The sequence below is a fragment of the Giraffa tippelskirchi genome, chromosome 2 (assembly GCF_054371585.1).
Source record: "Giraffa tippelskirchi isolate mGirTip1 chromosome 2, T2T-mGirTip1v1.2.pri, whole genome shotgun sequence".
In the NCBI taxonomy this organism is placed as follows: Eukaryota; Metazoa; Chordata; class Mammalia; order Artiodactyla; family Giraffidae; genus Giraffa; species Giraffa tippelskirchi.
Window position 1 is genome coordinate 70217140 of NC_137276.1, and position 22725 is coordinate 70239864.

The 22725-nt window shown below is 37.2% G+C and overlaps 1 protein-coding gene across 11 annotated transcripts in view; it reads left to right on the forward strand.

Moving 5' to 3' along the window:
* CTNNA3 (catenin alpha 3) overlaps positions 1-8068 on the forward strand; it is a 1864976-nt gene extending 1856908 nt beyond the window's left edge. For all 11 annotated transcript variants that reach the window (XM_081568943.1, XM_081568944.1, XM_081568945.1 and 8 more), the window contains one exon: positions 7731-8068. In XM_081568943.1, the coding sequence (XP_081425069.1) occupies positions 7731-8018 (288 nt within the window). In that variant the 3' untranslated portion in view covers positions 8019-8068. The remainder of the gene's footprint in view (positions 1-7730) is intronic.
* The last annotated feature ends 14657 nt before the right edge of the window (positions 8069-22725 follow it).

Below are 22725 nucleotides of genomic sequence, written 5' to 3' on the forward strand. Positions count from 1 at the left end.
GTGTATATGTACCACAGCTTCCTTATCCATTCGTCTGCTGATGGACATCTAGGTTGCTTCCATGTCCTGGCTATTGTAAACAGTACTGCGATGAACATTGGGGTACACGCGTCTCTTTCAATTCTGGTTTCCTCGGTGTGTATGCCCAGCAGTGGGATTGCTGGGTCATATGGCAGTTCTATTTCCAGTTTTTTGAGGAATCTCCACACTGTTCTCCATAGTGGCTGTACTAGTTTGCATTCCCACCAACAGTGTAAGAGGGTTCCCTTTTCTCCACACCCTCTCCAGCATTTATTGCTTGTAGACTTTTGGATAGCAGCCATTCGGACTGGTGTGAAATGGTACCTCATTGTGGTTTTGATTTGCATTTCTCTAATAATGAGTGATGTTGAGCATCTTTTCATGTGTTTGTTAGCCATCTGTCTGTCTTCTTTGGAGAAATGTCTGTTTAATTCTTTGGCCCATCTTTTGATTGGGTCGTTTATTTTTCTGGAATTCAGCTGCAGGAGTTGCTTGTATATTTTTGAGATTAATTGTTTGTCCGTTGCTTCGTTTGCCATTATTTTCTCCCATTCTGAAGGCTGTATTTTCACCTTGCTTATAGTTTCCTTTGTTGTGCAAAAGCTTTTAATTTTAACTAGGTCCCATTTGTTTATTTTTGCTTTTATTTCCAATATTCTGGGAGGTGGGTCATGGAGGATCCTGCTGTGATTTATGTCGGAGAGTGTTTTGCCTATGTTTTCCTCTAGGAGTTTTATAATTTCTGGTCTTACGTTTAGATCTTTAATCCATTTTGAGTTTATTTTTGTGTATGGTGTTAGGAAGTGTTCTAGTTTCATTCTTTTACAAGTGGTTGACCAGTTTTCCCAGCACCACTTGTTAAAGAGATTGTCTTTTCTCCATTGTATATTCTTGCTTCCTTTGTCGAAGATAAGGTGTCCATAGGTGCGTGGGTTTATCTCTGGGCTTTCTATTTTGTTCCATTGATCTATATGTCTATCTTTGTGCCAGTACCATACTGTCTTGATGACTGTGGCTTTGTAGTAGAGCCTGAAGTCAGGCAGGTTGATTCCTCCAGTTCCATTCTTCTTTCTCAAGATTGCTTTGGCTATTCGAGGTTTCCTATATTTCCATACAAATTGTGAAATGATTTGTTCTAGTTCTGTGAAAAATACCATTGGTAGCTTGATAGGGATTGCATTGAATCTATAGATTGCTTTGGGTAGTATACTCATTTTCACTATATTAATTCTTCCAATCCATGAACACAGTATATTTCTCCGTTTGTGTCCTCTTTGATTTCTTTCATCAGTGTTTTATAGTTTTCTATATAAGTCTTTTGTTTCTTTAGGTAGATATATTCCTAAGTATTTTCTTAAGTTGGTTTCTTCTGTTGTCATGTTCTTATGGAGAACTGGTAAAGGACACATTCACAAGATGAATCCAATCAGTGGTCCATTGGAATAATTTTTGATCTTCAAAGAAGGCACCACCTTCTCAATTTAATTATAAGGTTGACAATTTCAATTTGGATGTTTAACTCCACTTTGACTGGCCTTAACAAAGCCCCTTATTTGATTTTCCCCTTATGCCAGTCTGGCTATTTAGCATTTTTGAATGTTTCCAATTCAGGCCATTCTTCTAAAAATCTGTTCAGAAATGTGTGTTAAGCAGGTATTGGGATAAAATTAGGTTGTCAGGAAAAGTTCAGGGTGGATACAAAAACATTGAATTATAAGATGCATTTTTGCCAACAAATATATATTTAAACATTTCCTATGGTGTACACCTACAATTACTAGATCATAAGTTAGAAAGAATATTGATGTTTATTTTTAAGAAATATTTAAGCTATCTCTTGTTATCTACCAACACATGTACATAATGCTCTTTAATACTACCTATGCTGACTTTATTTCCAAATAGTTGAATTGAGCACTTTATAAGTAACTGAGTTAAATAGAAACCCCAAGATCAGAGGACCATATCCCGGTTTCTATTTCAAAACCAGGGCAAACAAATTTAATTTTGTTTGAGAATCACAAAAAAAGTTTGTTTTGTGTTTACATTTTAAATATGAAATAAATATTATATAATTCCATGTCCTAGAAGATGTAATATGATTTGTTCATGGTTTAACTTTGCCTTAGTGATATGTTTATTGAGATCTACATTGAAAGTCTTTAAACTGTTTGGAACTTATAAGGATGACTCAGTATTTCTATTTGCTATTTCAAGAAAAGGCTGCTTGGGAAATGATAGCATAAACACAATCAAACCGCCATCCTAACAAAATACCTTACAATAAGATACTCTCATTTTTCTTAGTACCAAAATTCTATAAATTCTATAATTGCAAAAATTCTATAACCTTTCTAAACAAAAGTTATTAGATAGCATTTTTCAAAATTTTATACATTGTATTAATGGTACAGTTTCCTCAACCATATACTATCTGAAAATAAATACATGTTGCAAGTGACATATTACTAAGAGGCAGGGTTGTGTAATAGGTAAAAGTACCAGGTATTTGAACAAGGCTGCCTTGGCTCAAATTCCAGGTCTTCCGTTTAATAGCTGTATCACCTTGAGAAAGCTATAAAACCTTCTATTTCCTTTTTTCCTCATCTTTAAAATGGAGATAATTGGTCCATCTAGTCAAGGCTATGGTTTTTCCAGTGGTCATGTATGGATGTGAGAGTTGGACGGTGAAGAAAGCTGAGCACCGAAGAATTGATGCTTTTGAACTGTGGTGTTGGAGAAGGCTCTTGAGAGTCCCTTGAACTGCAAGGAGATCCAACCAGTCCATCCTAAAGAAGATCAGTCCTGGGTGTTCATTGGAAGGACTGATGTTGAAGCTGAAACTCCAATACTTTGGCCACCTCATGCAAAGAGTTGACTCATTGGAAAAGACCCTGATGCTAGAAAGGATTGGGGGCAGGAGAAGGGGATGACAGAGGATGAGATGGTTGGATGGCATCACCGACTCAATGCACATGGGTTTGGGTAAACTCCAGGAGTTGGTGATGGACAGGGAGGCTGGTGTGCTGCGATTCATGGGGTCACAAAGAGTCGGACACGACTGAGCGACTGAACTGGACTGAATTATGGTACTTACCTCATAGGATTACTGAGTTAATTTATGTCAACTATTTAGAGCTGCACAAACACATAGGAAGCACACAATAGATATTAGCAATTATTATAAGCTGTTGTTATACTTGGAGCCAAACCACACACATGTGCTTTTCAAGGATTGCTTTGGTGCAGGTGCAACATCCACTGGGGGTGTATAAGTTCAGGTAAACATTGAGACTCATGAGAATTCATAGGCTACCATTGGCACCAGTTTACCTAGAAGGTTATAGGACAGGAAATATATTTTTCCAGGCAACAACAGGAATTCTAGCAGCAGTAGTTGCCATGGCAATTCACACAAGGGATGGGTAGCTAACTATGCCTTCCCCAGGTGACAGCCCAGGTGCGAGGGATGGGCTCCACATCCGTGGAGTGCAGCTTAGAAACCTCAGGCAAAACACATTTCTGATAAAGACCTTGTATCCAGAATGTGGGGAGTTAGAGTAGTCAAGTACAATGCATTCTGGTATTCTAACGTAACATCGATGAGGAACTTACACAATTGAAGGAAGGAGGAACTAGCATGTCTTTCTTGGACATTCCTCCTAACTATCAATAATTACAGTAAGATTTGAACAAGGATTTGCCAACAAACATTCCACTCTGATGGATTTGTACAGGACTTACATTTACAGGTATTTAACTTTGGACTTTGTAAGAAATTTTGGCACTTTGATGAGGAAAAAGAACATACCTTATATTGTTGTTAAACTCCTTTTCCACAACAAAGGCTTGCAGATACATCTCTAAGTTGAACCAAGCCTTTTGTCTGAAAACATCCTTAGAACTGGACAGAATTGTACTGTAGTTTACCTGAGATCATGGAGTACATGCCACAAAGCACAAAAGAGATATTACAATAAAATTAAGATTCCTACAGGATGATAATATTGAGAAGGACTCTATTTAGATGTTCTAAATTTTGATTATTTGCAAAATACATCCTTGCAGTTAGTAAAAGCTGATACTGGGCATACTCTCTATATTCAAGCTGCTGCTGCTGCTAAGTCACTTCAGTTGTGTCCGACTCTGCGCGACCCCATAGATGGCAGCCCACCAGGCTCCGCCGTCCCTGGGATTCTCCAGGCAAGAATACTGGAGTGGGTTGCTGTTTCCTTCTCCAATGCAGGAAAGGGAAAAGTGAAAGCGAAGTCGCCCAGTCGTCCAACTCTTAGCGACCCCATGGACTGTAGCCTACCAGGCTCCTCCGTCCATGGGATTTTCCAGGCAAGAGTACTGGAGTGGGGTGCCATTGCCTTCTCCACTATATTCAAGCAGATCCTCAAAAAAAAAAAAAAAGGCAGAACTTATGAACTATGTCTAGTTTACTTTTGGACATAGACAATATTGAGGATCTTATTGTGACATTAATAGGTAGTTCATTTATTTTGAACCCAGACCAGTGTAGTAAGAATAAGCACAAGTCACTACCATATGAAGAGTGGCTACATAGTAAATAGTTCCTATTTACTATGGTTGGAATATAGGTATGTTTATTTATATAGATCAGAGGCTTTTAATGTAGGTCAAACTCCTTTTTGATAACATTTTTTTTTTTTAACCCCATCCACTTTTATGGAAAGAGGGAAGCAGGAACTGCTTATATATACTTGCGTGCAAATACTTATATATAACCATAGGAGGTTTGAGGGCCTTAGAAGCTGTTTTGTTTCGTAGTTGATACCTTGATCAAAAACACTTCATCTATATCAGAGAAGAGTGTTACCAGATGTTAGGAAAAATAGTTCCTTTTATGGCAAATGTTTCAGGTTACATTTGCCTAGAAGTCTTTATAGTTGATGAAAATTATTTGTAATAGTAGAGAATTTTTGGACCTGAGCTTTATAGTCTGATTGGTTTACTCCACCAGGCCTTTAAAGTAAAATAACATTCTCATTTTCACAGATACATTTGTGAAATTGAGAAAATTTTGTTCAGTAAGTTGAACACAGAAATCCCAAAGTGATGCATTACCCTACTCAAATATGCTTTGTTTTCACAAAGAGAATTCTTTTGAATTCTTCCCTTGGAGGATTTTTCATTAAAGTAAGCCTGGTGAGAGGGGTTATAATACTTTTTTTCTTTTGCAGACATAAAGTTGTGCAGTTATTCGCTATGAGCACGCCTGAGGCACTGCTTGGGCCTCAAACAAAATTTCCTACCGTGTGCTTGGCTAGTCCGTGCCCTTGCTTGTGTGCCCTGTGATTTGACTCACAGCAGAAAGGCAGGCATCTTAATGCACATAGCTCTTGGACATCAAAAATCCTCATAGAATGTCTCACGAGCTTTCCTCATGAAATAACAGTATTCTTTCAGCAATTGTCCTAATCTGTCTGCAAAACTAGTCTTCATGCTCTCCTAGGGGGATAATTTGTTCTATGGTTTTTTCAGTCTGCTGGAGGAGAAATTCTACTATAGTCATTTAGGATTTTAAAATAAAAGAAATTGTCAGAGGCCAGCATAAGAGATCACAATGGTACAGACAAAGCTTTGCTGAATCAGTGAGGGAAGAAGACAAGTTGATTTCCACATTTTAAGGCACAAATTTAATTTCACCATCCTTCAAGAATAGGTTTATATATAAAACCCACTCATGTGGAAAAATTAAAATAAAATAAATACCATCTATACATGACAAGATTACAGAGTCAAAAGGAGAAAATATAAGTTTTAAGGTGGGAAGATCAGAGCCCCTGGTGAAATCCTGAATGACAACAGGTCACTAGGACCTTCTTCTATGGAAGGCTTAATGATAGCACAGAGCCCTTGGAATAAACCAAAGAGTTTCATGTTTGAGGGAGAAAATTACCAAGGATCCTTATTACTACTCATGTTCATTTGTCACTTAGAAAAACTTTTTTCTTCCTATGGTGAGATTGAAAATGACTTTCAGAATCTAACTAGCTGCAAGAGGCCTTTAATGAAAATTGCTAATTATTAAACAACAGATTTTAGCCTACAATGTGTCCATAGAGTAACCTTAATAACAAAGTGTGTTATTCTATTCAAAGTCTACTTGTTTTTTATTTAAAGTTGTGTACAGATTCAGAAGTTCTAAATGTTTTCTGAAATACAGAGAAACATTTGAGTGTGAGTGCTTCGTGAAATCTTGTTTAATTTTCGTTAAAAAAAAAAAATGTCATTCCTGCCACATGCACAGATTTTACATTCCTGGCTTCAATAAGTAAAAAGACTTAGAGTGTAATTTCCAAGTATCACTGCCTCTCAAATTACATATTGTTTGGTGTTACCTTTTCAAGTATTTCAGGCTGGGCATATAATGGAGCTTATTAAATTTCCTCCCATGAAAGCAGCCAGCTACACCACTGCCCCAGGCACATAACCTCAGCTTACTACTTTCCTTCACTCATTTATTCTGTATGTGAGATGAGACTCCCTGAACCGCAGAGGTAGAGTACTTAGGCCAGGCGGCTGCTGATGGATTTCAGTATCTGCAGAGCCAGTGTTTGAGCCTCAACCCTGACAGCACACATCACAGAGAGGTGATAGTAGAGGCACATCTTCCTGTGTGAATTGGCTGTGGGTGACAATCTGCCAAACTAAAATAATGAAAGAAGCATTAGTTATATAAAAATGAACCAGCTTGGCTAGCCCTAAAGTATTTTGCAAGATTCTAGGAGTATCACCTCATTTTGTCCAGAAACTGTTTTTGTGAACAACCCAGAAAACAAAACAGTTACAACATAGAGTTATGTGGGAAAGGTTTCTTTTAGAAATTTCATTAGTATATAATTAAGCAATTTTCTCAACCTTCACAAGAAACAAAGAAAATATTTAATAACTGACAGTCACTCTATAAGGTTATTTACATATGTTGTTTAACTTTAATAAACACTCCTTTCCTATTTAATATCTGAGAAAACTAGAATGAAAATAGTTAAATGATTTATTTGTATTATTAAATGGCAGTCCTGGAATTTAAACCAGATTTGACTGTAAGGCCTTGGTTTTATCTATTTTAATACTCTGCATGATAGGTTAATCATTCTGTGTTTAAAAGACTCTTTTAGGTGGAATTATTTGGGAGATATTCATGAAAATTAGTGGTTTACATGCATGTATGTATATGTATATATTATTTATCTTAGCCTATGAATTCCCTAAGACTTCTCAGTTGTTCTTACTAAGTTACTTATACTTGATAGAGCTTTTATTGTAGATAGTCATCTCTTATTCAAGGGGTCAACATTAACCCTGGAAATATGGAGATCCATTACAAAGAAAGCTGTAACCATCTGGTCCTTATGATATGATATAGAAGCTATAGAATAGAGTTCACTAAAAACCAAGAAAAAAAAAATTAACCTAAGATATCATCTTAGAAAATAGAATATGGATCTATTTATGCATCAGATGAATAACTAAATGATTAACATAGATTAATGTGATAATTTACATAAAACATGAATTAACTCATTCATTTCTGAGATAAAATAACTGTCATTTCTGAGATAAAATAACTATCATTTCTGGGGTAAAAACAAGTGTTGCACATTTCATTTTCTGTAACATTAAATCTCTTTAAATTCCTGATTATGTTCTCAAATAATAGCTTTCTTTTCCCCCTACAGTTGGACAGTGTCACCTCCCTGATCCAAGCAGCCAAAAATTTAATGAATGCTGTAGTGCAAACAGTGAAAATGTCTTACATTGCCTCAACCAAGATCATCCGAATTCAGAGTCCCACTGGGCCCCGGCACCCAGTTGTGATGTGGAGAATGAAGGCTCCTGCAAAAAAGCCCTTGATTAAAAGAGAGAAACCAGAGGAAACTTATGCAGCTGTCAGACGAGGCTCAGCAAAGAAAAAAGTCCACCCAGTGCAAGTCATGAGTGAATTCAGAGGAAGACAAGTCTACTGAAACCACTGTTCTACTATAGTGTGTATATTATAAAGTCCTGGCTAAACACACTCCTTTATTTTTACACTTGGTTAGTTCTATAAGTTCACTAACTTAGAATTTAACCCACAAATAATGTAAAACATTGAAACCCTAACCCACATGAGCAACATATATTTGGGATCTTGTCATTGTCATTTCTGTATGGCTAACATATGCTTATTGAATGAATGAAATCTCCAGGTGTCATCCAGCCTTTCCCATCACAGAATATCTTACATTCATTTCTCAAGTGAGTCCTGTTCATCTGTAATAGGTTAAGCATACTCACCCTTTTCAATTCAATTCACCCTTTGAATGAAAACATTGATGTGAGCTCTTGACTTGGTTTTCAGTGCAAACAAAAATTTCATAAAAATACTTTCCATTTAATCTCCATATACATCATTTATCTCATCTAACTTGGCAGACATGTGTGATTCCTTCAACAGGGGGAAAAAAAATCAATCTCTAGATATTTGTAACTATTGTCAACTGGTTGGGCTAATATCCATCAGAAACTAACCAGGTATGAGCAGTCAAGCTACTTCTGGATTTTCAATGTCTGTCCTGATTATTTATAAAATAATTAACATTATAAAAGTTATGAGTTTTCATGTCACAAATGTGTGTGTTTCAGGGTTCCATTGTGTTCAACAGTTCTGCACATTGAGTTTTGGATTTAAGAAGGTTCACCAGAATACATATTAATATATGGAGGAAGAGTTATCTTCCATTTGGGATATGGGCATCTAACTATATCCCCAAGTGAGTTATGATACAAGAAGTGCAGAGTTCTGCATGACTCTAAAACTTTATTTGCATCAGCTTGCAAGTATAATTAACAGGAAAAGACCAATTTGAAAAACTTTTTGGCATTGATAAAATATAACTCAAAAAATATGAGCAAATTGTACCACTGAACTATGAAGTAGACTTAAAGGTAATGAAGCTGGAGTGATTTTGATAACATTCTTTAAAATAAAAGTCAGTCAGGTCACTTATAACTACCATCATTGTTCATTCCTAGTTGAGTTCATAATGGATGTTATAACAGTTTCAGAGACTAGTGCATTGCTTCTCTCTATCTACTCCTATCTCTCTTTTGAGGAGTCAACTTTCAGTTTTACTTTTTTTCATGCATAGATTTCCCATTCACAGGATTTCAAACATGCATTTCTTATTCTACTCTATAAAAATTATACCAAAATTATGACTTCACTTTGTAATAAATCGCCATTAATGAATTTTTTTCAACAACCATGTCATCATAGTTTGACAAGGTAAAGTTTAAACATACTTCAGTTGATGCTAGGAGAGGACTAGTTTGGGTAAAAGAATGTGTGAAACATAAGGATGCATAAAAGTTGAGAGCATGATGTGTATGCTATTGAGCAAATGGTATGGGGAAGGCATTTAATTGGTCATTATAAATTATGAGGAAAATGCAAACTTTTCATTGTAATGTATTGTATTTTTCTTCCACAGTGCTCGGTTTCTTGGGCTAAGTAGGTAAACTTTCTAAGAGCAAAAGCTATAAACTTCTCCCTGTGGGCCAATATGCACAGTATGCATAGTTAAAACTGAGTGTGCACTGGCCAACAATAATTATTCTGAACAGAGTCTACTCCCTAAAAGAAAAAGCAGTGCATAAGGAATCAGAGAATCCAAATAATTGTTTTCCGAAACTAGCTAGCTAATTGAGGCAGAACAGGGGATTTCTTTGTTGAAATGCTGCCATCATTTTCTGTTCTAAGAGGACATTACAAGAGTTACATCTATCATACTCTCTTAGGTAGAAGTGAGAAAATAATTTATTTAAGAATTACCAAACTAGTATATCTTAGTGCCTAAAGCCACACACTCAAGAATAATGAGTCTCATTTAGAAAATCTAGTATCTGTCTGCTTCTATACCAGCTTTCCACAGGTTCGAGTTTAGGATGCAGCATTGGATGCCAAAACAACATAAACAACTTGAAATTATATGATTATCAAATAACCTCTGTATCTATCTTTATAAAATGACTCTTAACCCAAAATGAGATGTGAAAAAGTCCCTCTCTTCAAAGTAGATGGATTTCCAGCTTAGCTTAAAGCAAACAACTATAATTAAGGAAAACTTAATAATAAAAAAAAAAATTACCTTGGAGAATGTCCCAGGAGTAACGCCTGCTGCAGTCATCAAAGATGTAATAAGAGCAAGATGCGCAGAGCTGAGAAAGACATCTGTCCACCTGACTCAATTCCCGCAGTGTGCAGCATCTCACAATCTAATTCAATTCAAGCCTGCTAATAGTATAATACTTATAAGCAAAATTAGCAGCAAATATATTAACAAATCCCCACATTATAAAACATAGTTAAATGAATCTAATAAGTACGTATGAAGGTGGTATGTATATTTATAACTAAGCTCTTCTTCTGTAGGAGAATGACTGAAATTTCCTAATGATGGTGATTGCCCATCTATGCACCTTTTAAAATCACATCACAGAGATTTGTGCTTCTTCTAATGATACCTTTGCTTTATCTTGCTAATCAAAACTCACCCTTTTCCTTTAGTGAAATCAATTTATGTAGCTAAAAAATCTTTGAGAGGGAGGAGAGGGTATATTTCACCTAGAATGACAGTTCCAATGTGGTTAGTCACCAGCATCACTGGCAAACATTGAACTGAAATCAGAAGTTAGCAAATGTCTGTGAAATCATAATCTACTAAAGAATTTTTAGTTGCAAAACTGGAAGGTTTTCATCAAATTGGAAAGGTGATAGATATAAATCTTTCCAGTATACTTATCACAAGTAGAAATTAATAAATTAAAATATTTCTTACTTTCTAATGGACTCAATAAATGAGTCTGGAAAAAATTCAGACACTAAATTTCTATGGAAATTTGTTACTTAGTCACGTGGTACTTGTCTTATGTCACGAATGAAAACTGTGAATATATTAGATGCAATATTCTTAAAAATGCAATATTCTTAAAATTGCCTCTGGTCTTTGTAAATCTCTTAATTTATCAATGTTAACATATATGTTCCCCCATAAAATTCCTTCTATATGAAGGGTAAGTATCCCCACGACTAAAACAGAAAGGCCTGCTTCATCAGGCTGACATTGTTGCACACTTAACAGCTTCAAAGGAGGTCAGTTTTCAAGTCACATTAAAACAAGACAAAATTGGGAACCCACAGTTAAGTACCCAATTTGGGCCTCAAATCTAATAATTAGTGCTCCTCAAATTTTAATGAGCAGCTGAAAAGACTAACATCTAACAGTAGAGGTATTCCCAGTGGCTTCCTACACCTTTACTTTTAGTGTGGTCTTTGCATCTCATCATCCCTGAGCTTATAGCTTCTTATTAACTGCTAACAGTTTGCTACCAGAATGACAGTCAGGCATGCTCATCCCAGTCAATTACCCCCAAATGTGCTTTTCTCTTAGTCCGTGCACCAAAAATCTCTCATCACCTTTTAGGAGTCCATCCTGTATATCAATTGATTAATAGCAGTCTAGTTAAAATTACTAATTTAAAATCCCAATGGCATTATCCACTTATTTTTCCTATTCCAGAAAACATTCTTACCTTTTTTTGGTGCCAAATCCACACTTCCCTGCTAGGGATTGTGGTTCCCATGGATACACATTTTTTATAGTGGTAGAATGAGTAGAATGAGATGGAGACTTTTGCTGGTCATATTTAGCTTTCTCTAGTGAACTCACTGCAGAACTGTTTCACTGTCACTGTAATTTTCTAGGTCAGCAAAGCAGGCATCAGAATATCAAATTGAATGAAATCCATACTTTCTTTTGTCAGCCTGCCTTTTGTTAAGATTTACTGTCTATTGCATATTTAGGTATCAAACAACCATTTTTCTGTTTGGAAAGTCAGAAATATTTTCATTTGACTTGGTCAGAAAATTTAGGGGCACCCAGTTAAAAGAAAATAACCTGCATATTATTTTAATAATTCTTTTTAAGTCAACAAAAAAGTGCAACCTGGCAAATGTATATTTATATATAATTTTTCATTTATATATCACGTGCCAGAAAGCAACACTTAATCAGACAAAAACCCTATAGCATTTTTTTTTCATAACTCTCTTCCCATACCATTAGAATATCTTTATTATTAGTATCTTGCATTGTTTTACTACCAAATAAACAAGTCAGGCCTAATGACAGAAAAGTCTACACACAAAGTAGTTTAAAGTTTTCATTTTGGTTCTTCGGGTCTATTAGAATAGAAAAATGTGGATGTTGTTAAAACCAGATTTATGTAACTAAAGATGTCTTAATCAAGGTGTTAATACTATCCTAGACATCTAAAAATGAGAGAGAAGAATTAAAATTTTAAATGCATCTTTTGCCATTTTAACGAATTTACATGAACAAGAAACATTTTCTATTAAAGCGAAAGAAAGAATAATTTCCTATGTTCATCATTTTACATGTGAATTTTTTCCCCCACCAAGATAGATAGGACCTATTCTTGAACATTGCTAAAGAAGATAATACTAATTGAGAGAACCACTACTAAAGGGAACCTAATCTTACCTTCAGATGATAGATGGTTTGATCTGGCCTTTATGTAGCTTGTGGGATGAGATGTTCATGGCTATAGGCTGGCTTCTAGCATCCAACAACTTCCACTGGTTTATGAGAACAAAACCCAAGGACTGACCTTCAGAATGAACAAGTTGGAGGGAAAAAAAATCAGTAAGTATAGAGCAGTTAAAAGAAAGTGGGTAAGTGACAGAGGTGGAGAAGGAAATAAGAAAGGTAGTTGCTGAAGCAGTGAACTTTTATACCAGAGAGAGGAAGAGTTCTGTAAAGATTTGGCAACCTCCTCCTGAGGAAGATTTTAAGGATAAGACGGGGCACTTGTCTTTGGCGGTTTGGAATGAAGTCATGTCAGGGCAGGAGGACAGATTGTGTAAATTTTGAGGATCATTTAGTGATATTGTTTGCAAGATGAGAAGCATAAATCCAGACAATTTTCTAGGCTGATGATCGGTGAAATTATTCCCAGTATCAGAATTAATCAAGATATTATATATTTAACAAATATTTGTTGAGCAATGTTGATGTTCCAAGCACTGCCCTAGGATACATCAGATAAGAAAACAGTGATTCTTGCCATGAGCTAAGTCTGTGTTAAATGCTATTACCTTATTTAATTTTTTTCAATAACATCAGTTCTATTCCTTAGATAAAGAAAGTAAGGGTATGGATCTTGCTACAAAACTCATTGGCTTTAAAATTTGTTTGCAATGTAGAGTCTGAACTTTTAGCCACCATAGCAGATTTCCTGGAAAATGAGACGGGATTTTTCAGTTGAAAATGAGATACACATTTCAAATGCTGGCTGGCTTCCTATGTAAGAACAAAGGGATCAGAACTTTGTGCACACGCACACATACATACATACATACACTCCCACATCACTGATAGCAGATATATAAGTAAATCACTGAATATTATCACCTCTAATAACTGAACAAAGACTATCGGGTATATAAGGAATGAATATTTCATCTATGTGATCTGAAATCAAATGAAAACACCAAATTACCTTCATTTCCATAGAGGTGAAATCTTCCATGGAGATGTGTGTTTAAAACCCATCTTTAGCATCAATTGGTGACAAACATTTGTAGGCACTATTTCTTTCCTTCTTTACTGCTAATATGTATCTATGTGTTTCAAGTTATGGATCCCATGGGAGGACTGGCCAAGGATTACTGAAATAAGCTAAAGTTTCCTTGAATTCCAACCTGAGCCATAGGAAATGTATGTTTCCTTCTTTATAGAGGTGACAAAATGAATACAATATGTGCCTGGCTGTAAGCAAATTTAGTTCTTTAACTTTACATTTTACTTCTTTCTAGAGACAACTGAAGGCTAGACTCTCTCTCCTGCCCCTGTTGCTTGCTATACCTCCCTTTCTCAGGCCTGGGGTAGTTGACTTCCTGGTCTTTCTTAAAGTGGAGTCAGAAATGTTTCCTTTAAGTGTGAATTTGTTTATTTGGGGTCTTCACTTTTGAGTACCTGGTGCCTCAGAATGATGGTGCCTGTTCCCAAATGTCATAAAAGGAAGCTCCAGAAGGAAGTTCTTTTAAAAGAGACTCAGATTTCTAACAACCATCTCTAAACATCTCTTCAATGTAGCACATACCATCTAAATGGTACTAGCAGAATATTAATTCTGCTCATGTCCTCTGTTTTCATTCCAAATGAGATATTTTTTAATTCTAAAGGTTTCTTTCCTTTGCATCTTCAAGAAGAATGCTTATTTGTTTGTTCTGAGTATTTAGTCTTAAAACATGTAGCATCTCTAAACATTTTAAGGCTCCGTTTCAATAATTACATCAATAGTTCAAAACCTGAAGTTATATATATATTTTTCTATTCAGACAACCATGCATTATGCAGTCCTAGGCCTGTCCTCAACATGTCACATCAGTTTCCAATCTTCATGAATTATCTGAAGCTCTCTGTGATAGTCACTGATAGTCTAGCTGAGACTGAGAAGTTTCTTTGGTCTGGGTTTCTAACATCAAATTTGGATTGGAATGTTTATTCATGAAGCAAAAGGGGAAAGTCTAAGAGTTTAGTTCATGCTCTCAGTTAATGAGAACTTGTCTTCTTGAAACTTTAAACATAAAATTAATTTTGAAAATATTGTAGAGATAGTATGCCATTCCTTGATAAATCTTATACCATTATAACTCTCTATTCTTGTCTGCTAGTATACAGTGAGATACAAATATGAGAATTTCAGCAACTGCCTTTGAGGGTTAAGCTATGTTTCTAATTTTGAAAGCTGACCTTGTGCGGTAAAATTCCTCCAAAGAAAATTTCATTGGATCTGAACGACAGCATAAAGATTTTTCTTTGATGTCCATGACTAATACATCCCTGAAAACAGAAGTAGACATATGTTATGCCCAATTTAGTGCTTAATAGTTGGGACTCTAAAGCAAAATTTTCTTGGGCAAGTTGTTGGGTGATTAAGTAGAAATTAAAACTTCCAGTGAAAGATTTTCAGATGCCTCTGCTTTCCATTTTGATTTTATTTTTAGTTCCATGTATGTACTTTTACTGGCAACAAATGTGATAGTTTAAACATAGTGACATTTCTGAAGGTAATGTGCACATGGTAAGTCAGGATGAAGGCAGATTTAAATTAAGACAGTCTGAGATGAAATAAAAGCAAGCAGTTGATAATAGTCATCTTTATCATAGCAGTATCTTGATAACTAAAGTTTAATGGCATTTGAGGGGTTTCAAACTACCTTGCTTCCATACCTCACCCTGCTATGCAGAAGGCAGAATGGGGCTGAGTGAATCATCCAGTATAGCAACAGCCAACTTGAAGTAGTTTTATGGTTTGGCCATGGGTAAACATTGGCAAAAGTGTTTGTGGAGCTGTCAGGTCATTATTTATCTTTGAGGTCAATTTCATCAGTCAATAAAAATGAATTATTTATCCAAGAATAGATAAAGCTCTTTAATACCCTCATGACATTGACATAGAAGCCCAAATATTCCTTGTTTGAGATTCTGCATGTCTTTTGTGCTTGACTGAATCAAACTAATTTTTTTTCATTGCATTTCAGTGATTTCACACATGTAACACTGGGTTCGTTTTGAAATTATGCAGTATTATTTGAAACATTATTTATTTTAACTCATGTCAGTGTAGTTTATTAATAATTTGTTAAACTGAAACTACATATGTTAAAGCAATAAAAATGAAAAGTATTGTTTATGCATTTGGTGTTTATCTGTGGTGGTATATGTCATGAGTGGGACAAAATTGCTGAGTAATCTAACCAGTAGTCAAGGTATGACCTTCATTCCTACTCTCCTTCAGTTACATAGACTACAATTTGGGAGGGTTTCTACTACAAACTACCGGTTGAACACAAGTGATGTAGACAATATATCGTAGAATTAGACTTTTGGTTTAAATGGCACATTTTTTTTGTTTCACTATGGACATTAGGCTTTTGACTTGAATAATGAATGTCTATGTAGCTGAGAAACTGTTCTCTAAACGTAGGACTTGATGGAAAGTACCAATAATTTTTCTGAGACTGTCTGAACACATATTTCTATGGAATACAATTGTCTCTAGCAACACTTCTGCATCTGAATATTAATAGATTCGGAATATCCATCTTAGCTTCCTCACCTCTATGCTGGTGATAATCTCTCTTCAGTGTGAATCCCATGGCAAGAGTCTCTGGATCCTCTTCCAGCATTTACACACTGTTGTCTATTCTAGGACACGATTTTCTCCCTTCACGACTCTCACTGCTTTAGGTGCTTCTTGGTAGGCCTCAGCCTGCTTCTGTACCTTCTTAAAACAAGGTCTGAAATTTAAAGTCTTTTATCACCTAATTCCTATGAAAAACCATGCCTCCCCTCACTCAGTTCTGCTGAATGCTGGCCACCTCCTTTTAATGAAAATACTGTGTGGGATTGTCTTCCCGTGTCAGTCTCCCTGTGTCACTCTTCCCCAAGAGCCCAGATTTGCTCTGGCAGCAGCATTCTCTCCTTGATCTGTTGTCGTGCTGGCTCTGGGGGTGGAAGTGGTACTAAAAGCACTCTTGGCAAGAAGAGTCTGTTTCTGCCTGGAGGCTGAGCTGATGCCCTGACATTTCCTGGGCAACACCATTAAGCATTCCATCCAGGAGCAGTAACTCACAGATCTAACTTCCAGACACCACATGTCCAATATCCTGTGGCTGGTAAGGGAAGAGCTGCTGTACCTTGTTGTCAACTAACAGGCTCCCTGTGGTGTCTCAGTCTCCTGTTTTTGGAAAGGAAGCGATTCATGAGGTGCGGGCCCAGAAAAAGGAGTTCTTATAGAATCATTGGGGAATGTTCAAAGCCCAGAGCGATGGTAGAGGGAGAGTGGATTACACCCAGGTTTATAGCAGTTTGCCCTTCATCCCCAGGATCCTGGAAGCAAGAATCTGCCATTCTGAGTGCCACAGATGAAAGAAATCCCCTCGTCATTGCCGCTTTCCTGTCTTCTCACTACCCCTTCTAGCTGGTGGTGGTGACAGCAGGTTAGGTGTGCTGATTAAGTCTACATTGTCACCCTTTGTAACACAGAAAGGACAAACTCCAAGGGCCACAAGTGAGCAGTCCCCGGAACACAGACCTAAGCCCCTCACTGGGTGGGGTGCCCTCTGTGGGCACCAATTCAGCATAGGTGTGGGTGGAGAACTGATGGGTTTGTTGTTATTGTTTCTTTTTATTTGACTTCAGAGGAAGGCTCTGCGACAGCACTGGAAATCCACAACAGGGTTCTGGAATGTCTCCATCCTTCCATTAAAGGCTTATAGCATCCCAGCATCCTCTATTCACCAGGCCCATCCCTCAGGCAGCAGTTGCTCTGAGGTTTATTGCTCTGAGGGCTAAATTTGGAAGAGGACGATGCACATGCTGTACTAGGCCCCAATACCAGAGAAATGTTTGCACTCTTTAGCTCTGTTATACGCTCTACTCTTGGGAGCAACGATAATATATTGTGCTCATTTCTGTTTCTCCTACACTAGCACGGTGATTCACATAGGAGTAGCTAAGCTGATATTTTGGTGAAGAATGAGAAAACTCATGAATGAGTTTATCTCAGATGAATCGATCCAGAACTCCACTGATCTGTAATGTGGGTCCTCTCTGAACTATCTCATCTGAAATTCTGAGAGTCTGATAATCCTCAAGTTTACAGAGACAGAGACTAGTGTCAGGGACAGGATTTGAAAACTCCTAATTCTCCCTGTCACTCTTCCGAAACCATCACTGCTGCCTTAGATAAATGAAAGTCACTGATGAGGAAAAGCCATGGGCTGTTTTTCACTCATTTGTTTATTCAACAGTTGAAAGTATTTCTTGAGGGACTGTTATATGCAAAGGTGCTATGGGTGATAGAAAGAATCATGAATATTTTGGAATCAAGATGTGAACTCATCAGGTTAATTGAATAGCAGAGAAAGGGAAATAAAAATGAAGCTTGTGGAACTCTCACCCAAGGTAAAAGAAAGCAATGCAAGTTTCAGGACTCAAGGAGAACCTTTATAGAAGTTTCAATAGGAGATTGTGGTTTCATTTGTAAATGGGAATAATACTAATACCTCCTAGCAAATAAGTTCTCTAATTCAAGCAGAGCTATAAGATGACTAGTTAGACAATGAGACACAGGGTTGGTAGGGTATTCAGAGTGAGGAGAGTGAATGGGAAAAATCAGTTGTAATAATCCTGTGTGATATAAACAAATGTCTGGGTTAAATGATAGGATTAGAAATTAAAACAATGTTTTCAAAATAAAGTGTAAAACATCAAACATAAGCAAGCGCAAGTCTTAAGTTTTATCTAAAACATGAGTACATCTTGCATTCTACTATTTAATATATCCTAGTTTATTTTAATAGTAGAAAGACAATTTAATCCTTTCCTTTCAAATACTGATAGTCAAGTGGATGGCACCTTGTTTATCCTATGACTTCCTTTGAGATCTACTGGGAAAGCTGTTTGTGATTTGATAAATACAGAAACAGCCCAGATGTGTGACTCATCATGTAGCAAGATGGCACCAAGGTCAAAAGCGTAGCCACAGGCAATAACTCGCCCAGTCTGCATACTGGCCCCATCATTTTTAGCACCAGCCTTTCTTAGGCAAGTTGCTAAACCTCTCAGTTCAGTTCAGTCGCTCAGTCGTGTCCGACTCTTTGCAGCCCCATGGACTGCAGCACTCCAGGCTTCCCTGTCCATCACCAACTCCCAGAGCCTACTCCAACTCATATCCATTGAGTTGGTGATGCCATCCAACCATCTTATCCTCTGTCGTCCCCTTCTCCTCCCACCTTCAATCTTTCCCAGCTTCAGGGTCTTTTCAAATGAGTCAGTTCTTCACATCAGGTGGCCAAAATATTGGAGTTTCAATTTCAGCATCAGTCCTTCCAATGAATACTCGGGATTGATCTCCTTTAAGATGGACTGGTTGGATCTCCTTACTGTCCAAGGGACTCTCAAGAGTCTTCTCCAACACAGTTCAAAAGCTAAACCTCTCATTATCTTGAAATTCTCATTTGTAAGAGAGAGATGATATTTCAGAGTTCAACTGACAAAAATAATAATAATGTGTTTTACTATCAATGTGCCTCACAGTCAATGAAATCAGATAGAACCTACCACATAGGGTTGTTATGAGTATTGAATGAATGAATATTTGTAAAATACTTTGAAGGATGCCTGGGACAAGGTAACCACAATATAAAATTTAGCTATTATTATTATATTGATATATATAATTTATAGGCTTCAAAATTAAACACACACAAAATAGACTTCTGAAAGTTTCTTTACAGGAAGAGAGAAAGAAAATAGGGAGAAAGAAATGCCTGGAGCAGGAAAGTATGAGCATGCCAGAGAATGGCAGAGAGTAACTAAATATTGATGTCAATTTAGTGAATACTAATTCAATCAATTTGTATTGAATACCCATGTGTTGGATATTCTTTTAGATACTATGGATGTATAGGTACTGGTGAGTACAAATGATCTTTCTTCTTCAAGGATGCAAAGACTAGCAGAGGAGATGGTGAATTAAATAGAGTCTGAAAGTGCAAATTTGTATCTCTGACAGTGGCCACAGGAGAGATACACAAGTGCCATGAGCCTAACCTGAAGGGCTTTGGGAGAACTAGGAAAAACTAGAAAGGCTGTTCTGAGGAAGTGAGACTTAAGCTGAAATCAGAGGAATGAGTAATTCCCCCAGGTGAAGTGGGATGGGAAGAAAGTGGTAAGTAGAGGTAATAGTATGGGCAAAACTCCTATCTGTGGGCCACGGCCTTCCTGCTCACAAAGTTTTGTGAAAGAAGGCTAGTGGAGAATATGAAGTTTGATCTGGGAGGAGAGGAGGTCAGAGATGTAGCCAGGTTCCAGTTGGAACTAGTAGGGAAGGCAGTGAATGGGCAGGATTAAACCTGCCCTCATAATTCCCCAAAGAGCAAGCCAGGCAAGAGACAGTTCCCTCAAGGAAGCTCAACCACTGTTCAGAGCCCTTCCTCCAAACCAAGCCTCTAGCCCTCATGCTAGCCTGACTCATTCTTCTCCTGGGAGGGAAAGAATGACCCTAAGTTGCATGTTTGTAAATTAACAAAATATTGGATTGGCCAAAAGTTTCATTTAGTTTTTTTCCTTAACCCTAACCCTAATATTGTAAGGAAAAACCCAAACAACTCTTCTGGCCAACCCAATACATGGGCTTCTATTTCTGCCATCCTTTTTACTGAATATGATAGAAATATTTCAAACCAAATAGAAGGTGCAACTCTTCAGTTACAACTTGTCTATGTGTCACAGTCTTTGTTCTAGGCTCTTCTCTCTGCTGAGGGCTCTGTCCTGTCTAAACCATCTACCCTGCTCACCCCTGCACACAGGCTCTTTCTCTCACAGGTAGGTTAGAAATGTGACTTCCTGTCTATCTGTGAAAATAACATGTTACAGGAGAAAACTGAGGTCAACTTGTTCAACCTTAGGAAGAATTTATAGTGGTAGATTGAAAAAGGAATAGCTCCTTGTCCTTTGTTATGAGGTGTTTTAGGGAAAAAGGGAAGAGAGAGAAGAAGAATGAAGAGACGATGTAGGAAATTTGTTACATGTAGCAAAATTGTGGGGAGAGAGCAAGTGTTTTCAATGCTCAAAACTGAGCAATATAAATTTTTCTTGTACTTCCATCAGAGAGTAAGACACTATTAGGTATTATCCAAAAGAAGAACATAGAAGCTGAATAACATTTTTAAGTGGCCTATGAGACTGATTGGGCTTCCCAGCTGACACTAGTGGTAAAGAACCTGCCTGTCAGTGCAGGAGACATAAGAAACGTGGGTTTGATCCTTGGGTTGGAAAGAGTCCCTGGAGAAGGGCATGGCAAACCACTCCAGTATTCTTGTCTGGGAAATTCTATGGACAGAGGAGCTTGGTGGGCTACAGTCCATTGAGTCACAAAGAGTCATACATGACTTAGGAACTAAAAACAGCAGCAACAAATCCTTCTATATATAATGCTCATCATATTTACAGAATGTCATTTCTATATGCATATATAGATATTAAAATCTTCATCAGCTTATATATATACACTCAAATACATATATATCTGTTTGGGTGTATGTGTATTCTCCACTGATAATAAAAGTGAAGATATCAAATAGCTCATAGATACCTGGTTAGTACCTGGTTAGCAGTCAGTCTTGGATGGGCCTTCACTGGAGTAGACAGAAAGACCATCAGATGTGACAGATGCTTTTCCCACAAGGACTCTGAGGACAGATGGTACAATGGTTAGAAGTGAGAACTCTGAGTGTGACAACCCAAGTTTGAGTTATTCAATATCTCTGTACCTATATTTCCTTATCTGTAACTGGGTTCTTATTGGCTATATTGGTAAAAGAATTAAATTTTATGTATATGTACATATATATATAAAGCACTTAAAGCAATGATTTATATATAGAAAGTTCTCTGTATCCATTAAATTTTCCCATTATTATGACTCTACCACAGGTACCACGGGCTCAACAAGGAAGTCATCTTTGGTTATATAACCACGGGTTGTTTTGTTTCATTTTTATAACATAGTTTTCTAATAATCTACATTAATGAAGAGAAACTATTCAATTAGCTTATCCCAGTTTAGAAATTTTTGCTGTCATGTACGCTAAATACAAACCACTAATTTGGGTGCTTTTATGAACAAGACTTCATTGGATAATCTCTCTTTAAAGTGGGTATTATCATCCTCTTTCTACAGTTGAGAAAATAAAGCTCAGAATTTAAATAAATTGTTCAAGAAAGACAGATGATAAGGGGCAGAAGAGTTAGGTTTTATACACAGATCTGAACAGAATGCTATGCTAAGTCGCTTCAGTCGTGTCCGACTCTGTGCGACCCCATAGACGGCAGCTCACCAGGCTCTGCCGTCCCTAGGATTCTCCAGGCAAGAATACTGGAGTGGGTTGCCATTTCTTTCTCCAGTGCATGAAAGGGAAAAGTGAAAGTGAAGTCGCTCAGTCGTGTCCGACTCTTAGCGACCCCATGGACTGTAGCCTACCAGGCTCCTCCGTCCATGGGATTTTCCAGGCAAGAGTACTGGAGTGGGGTGCCATTGCCTTCTCCGTCTGAACAGAATAAGCACCTTTAAAAGACACTGTGTAGTAATGATGATGAAGTGCTCTGAGTCAGGTTAACTGGGTTCCGACAGCACCTCCTCATATTACTGATGTGGAGACAGGAATTCTACTTGATGCCTCTGATCCTCATTTTCTTCATCTCTAAAATGATGATAATAATAACTGTCTCATAGCTCAGTGGTAAAGAATCTGCCAGCCAAGCAGGAGATGCAGGTTCAATCCCAGGGTCAAGAAGACCCCCTGAGTAGGAAATGGCAACTCACTCCAGTTTTTTTTGTTGTTGTTTTTTTAAATTTTTTTTTAATAAATTTATTTATTTTAGTTGAGGGCTAATTACTTTACAATATTGTAGTGGTTTTTGCCATACATTGACATGAATCAGCCATGGGTTTACATGTGTTCCCCATCCTGAACCCCCCTCCCACCTCCCTCCCCATCCCATCCCTCTGGGTCATCCCATTGCCCCAGCCCTGAGC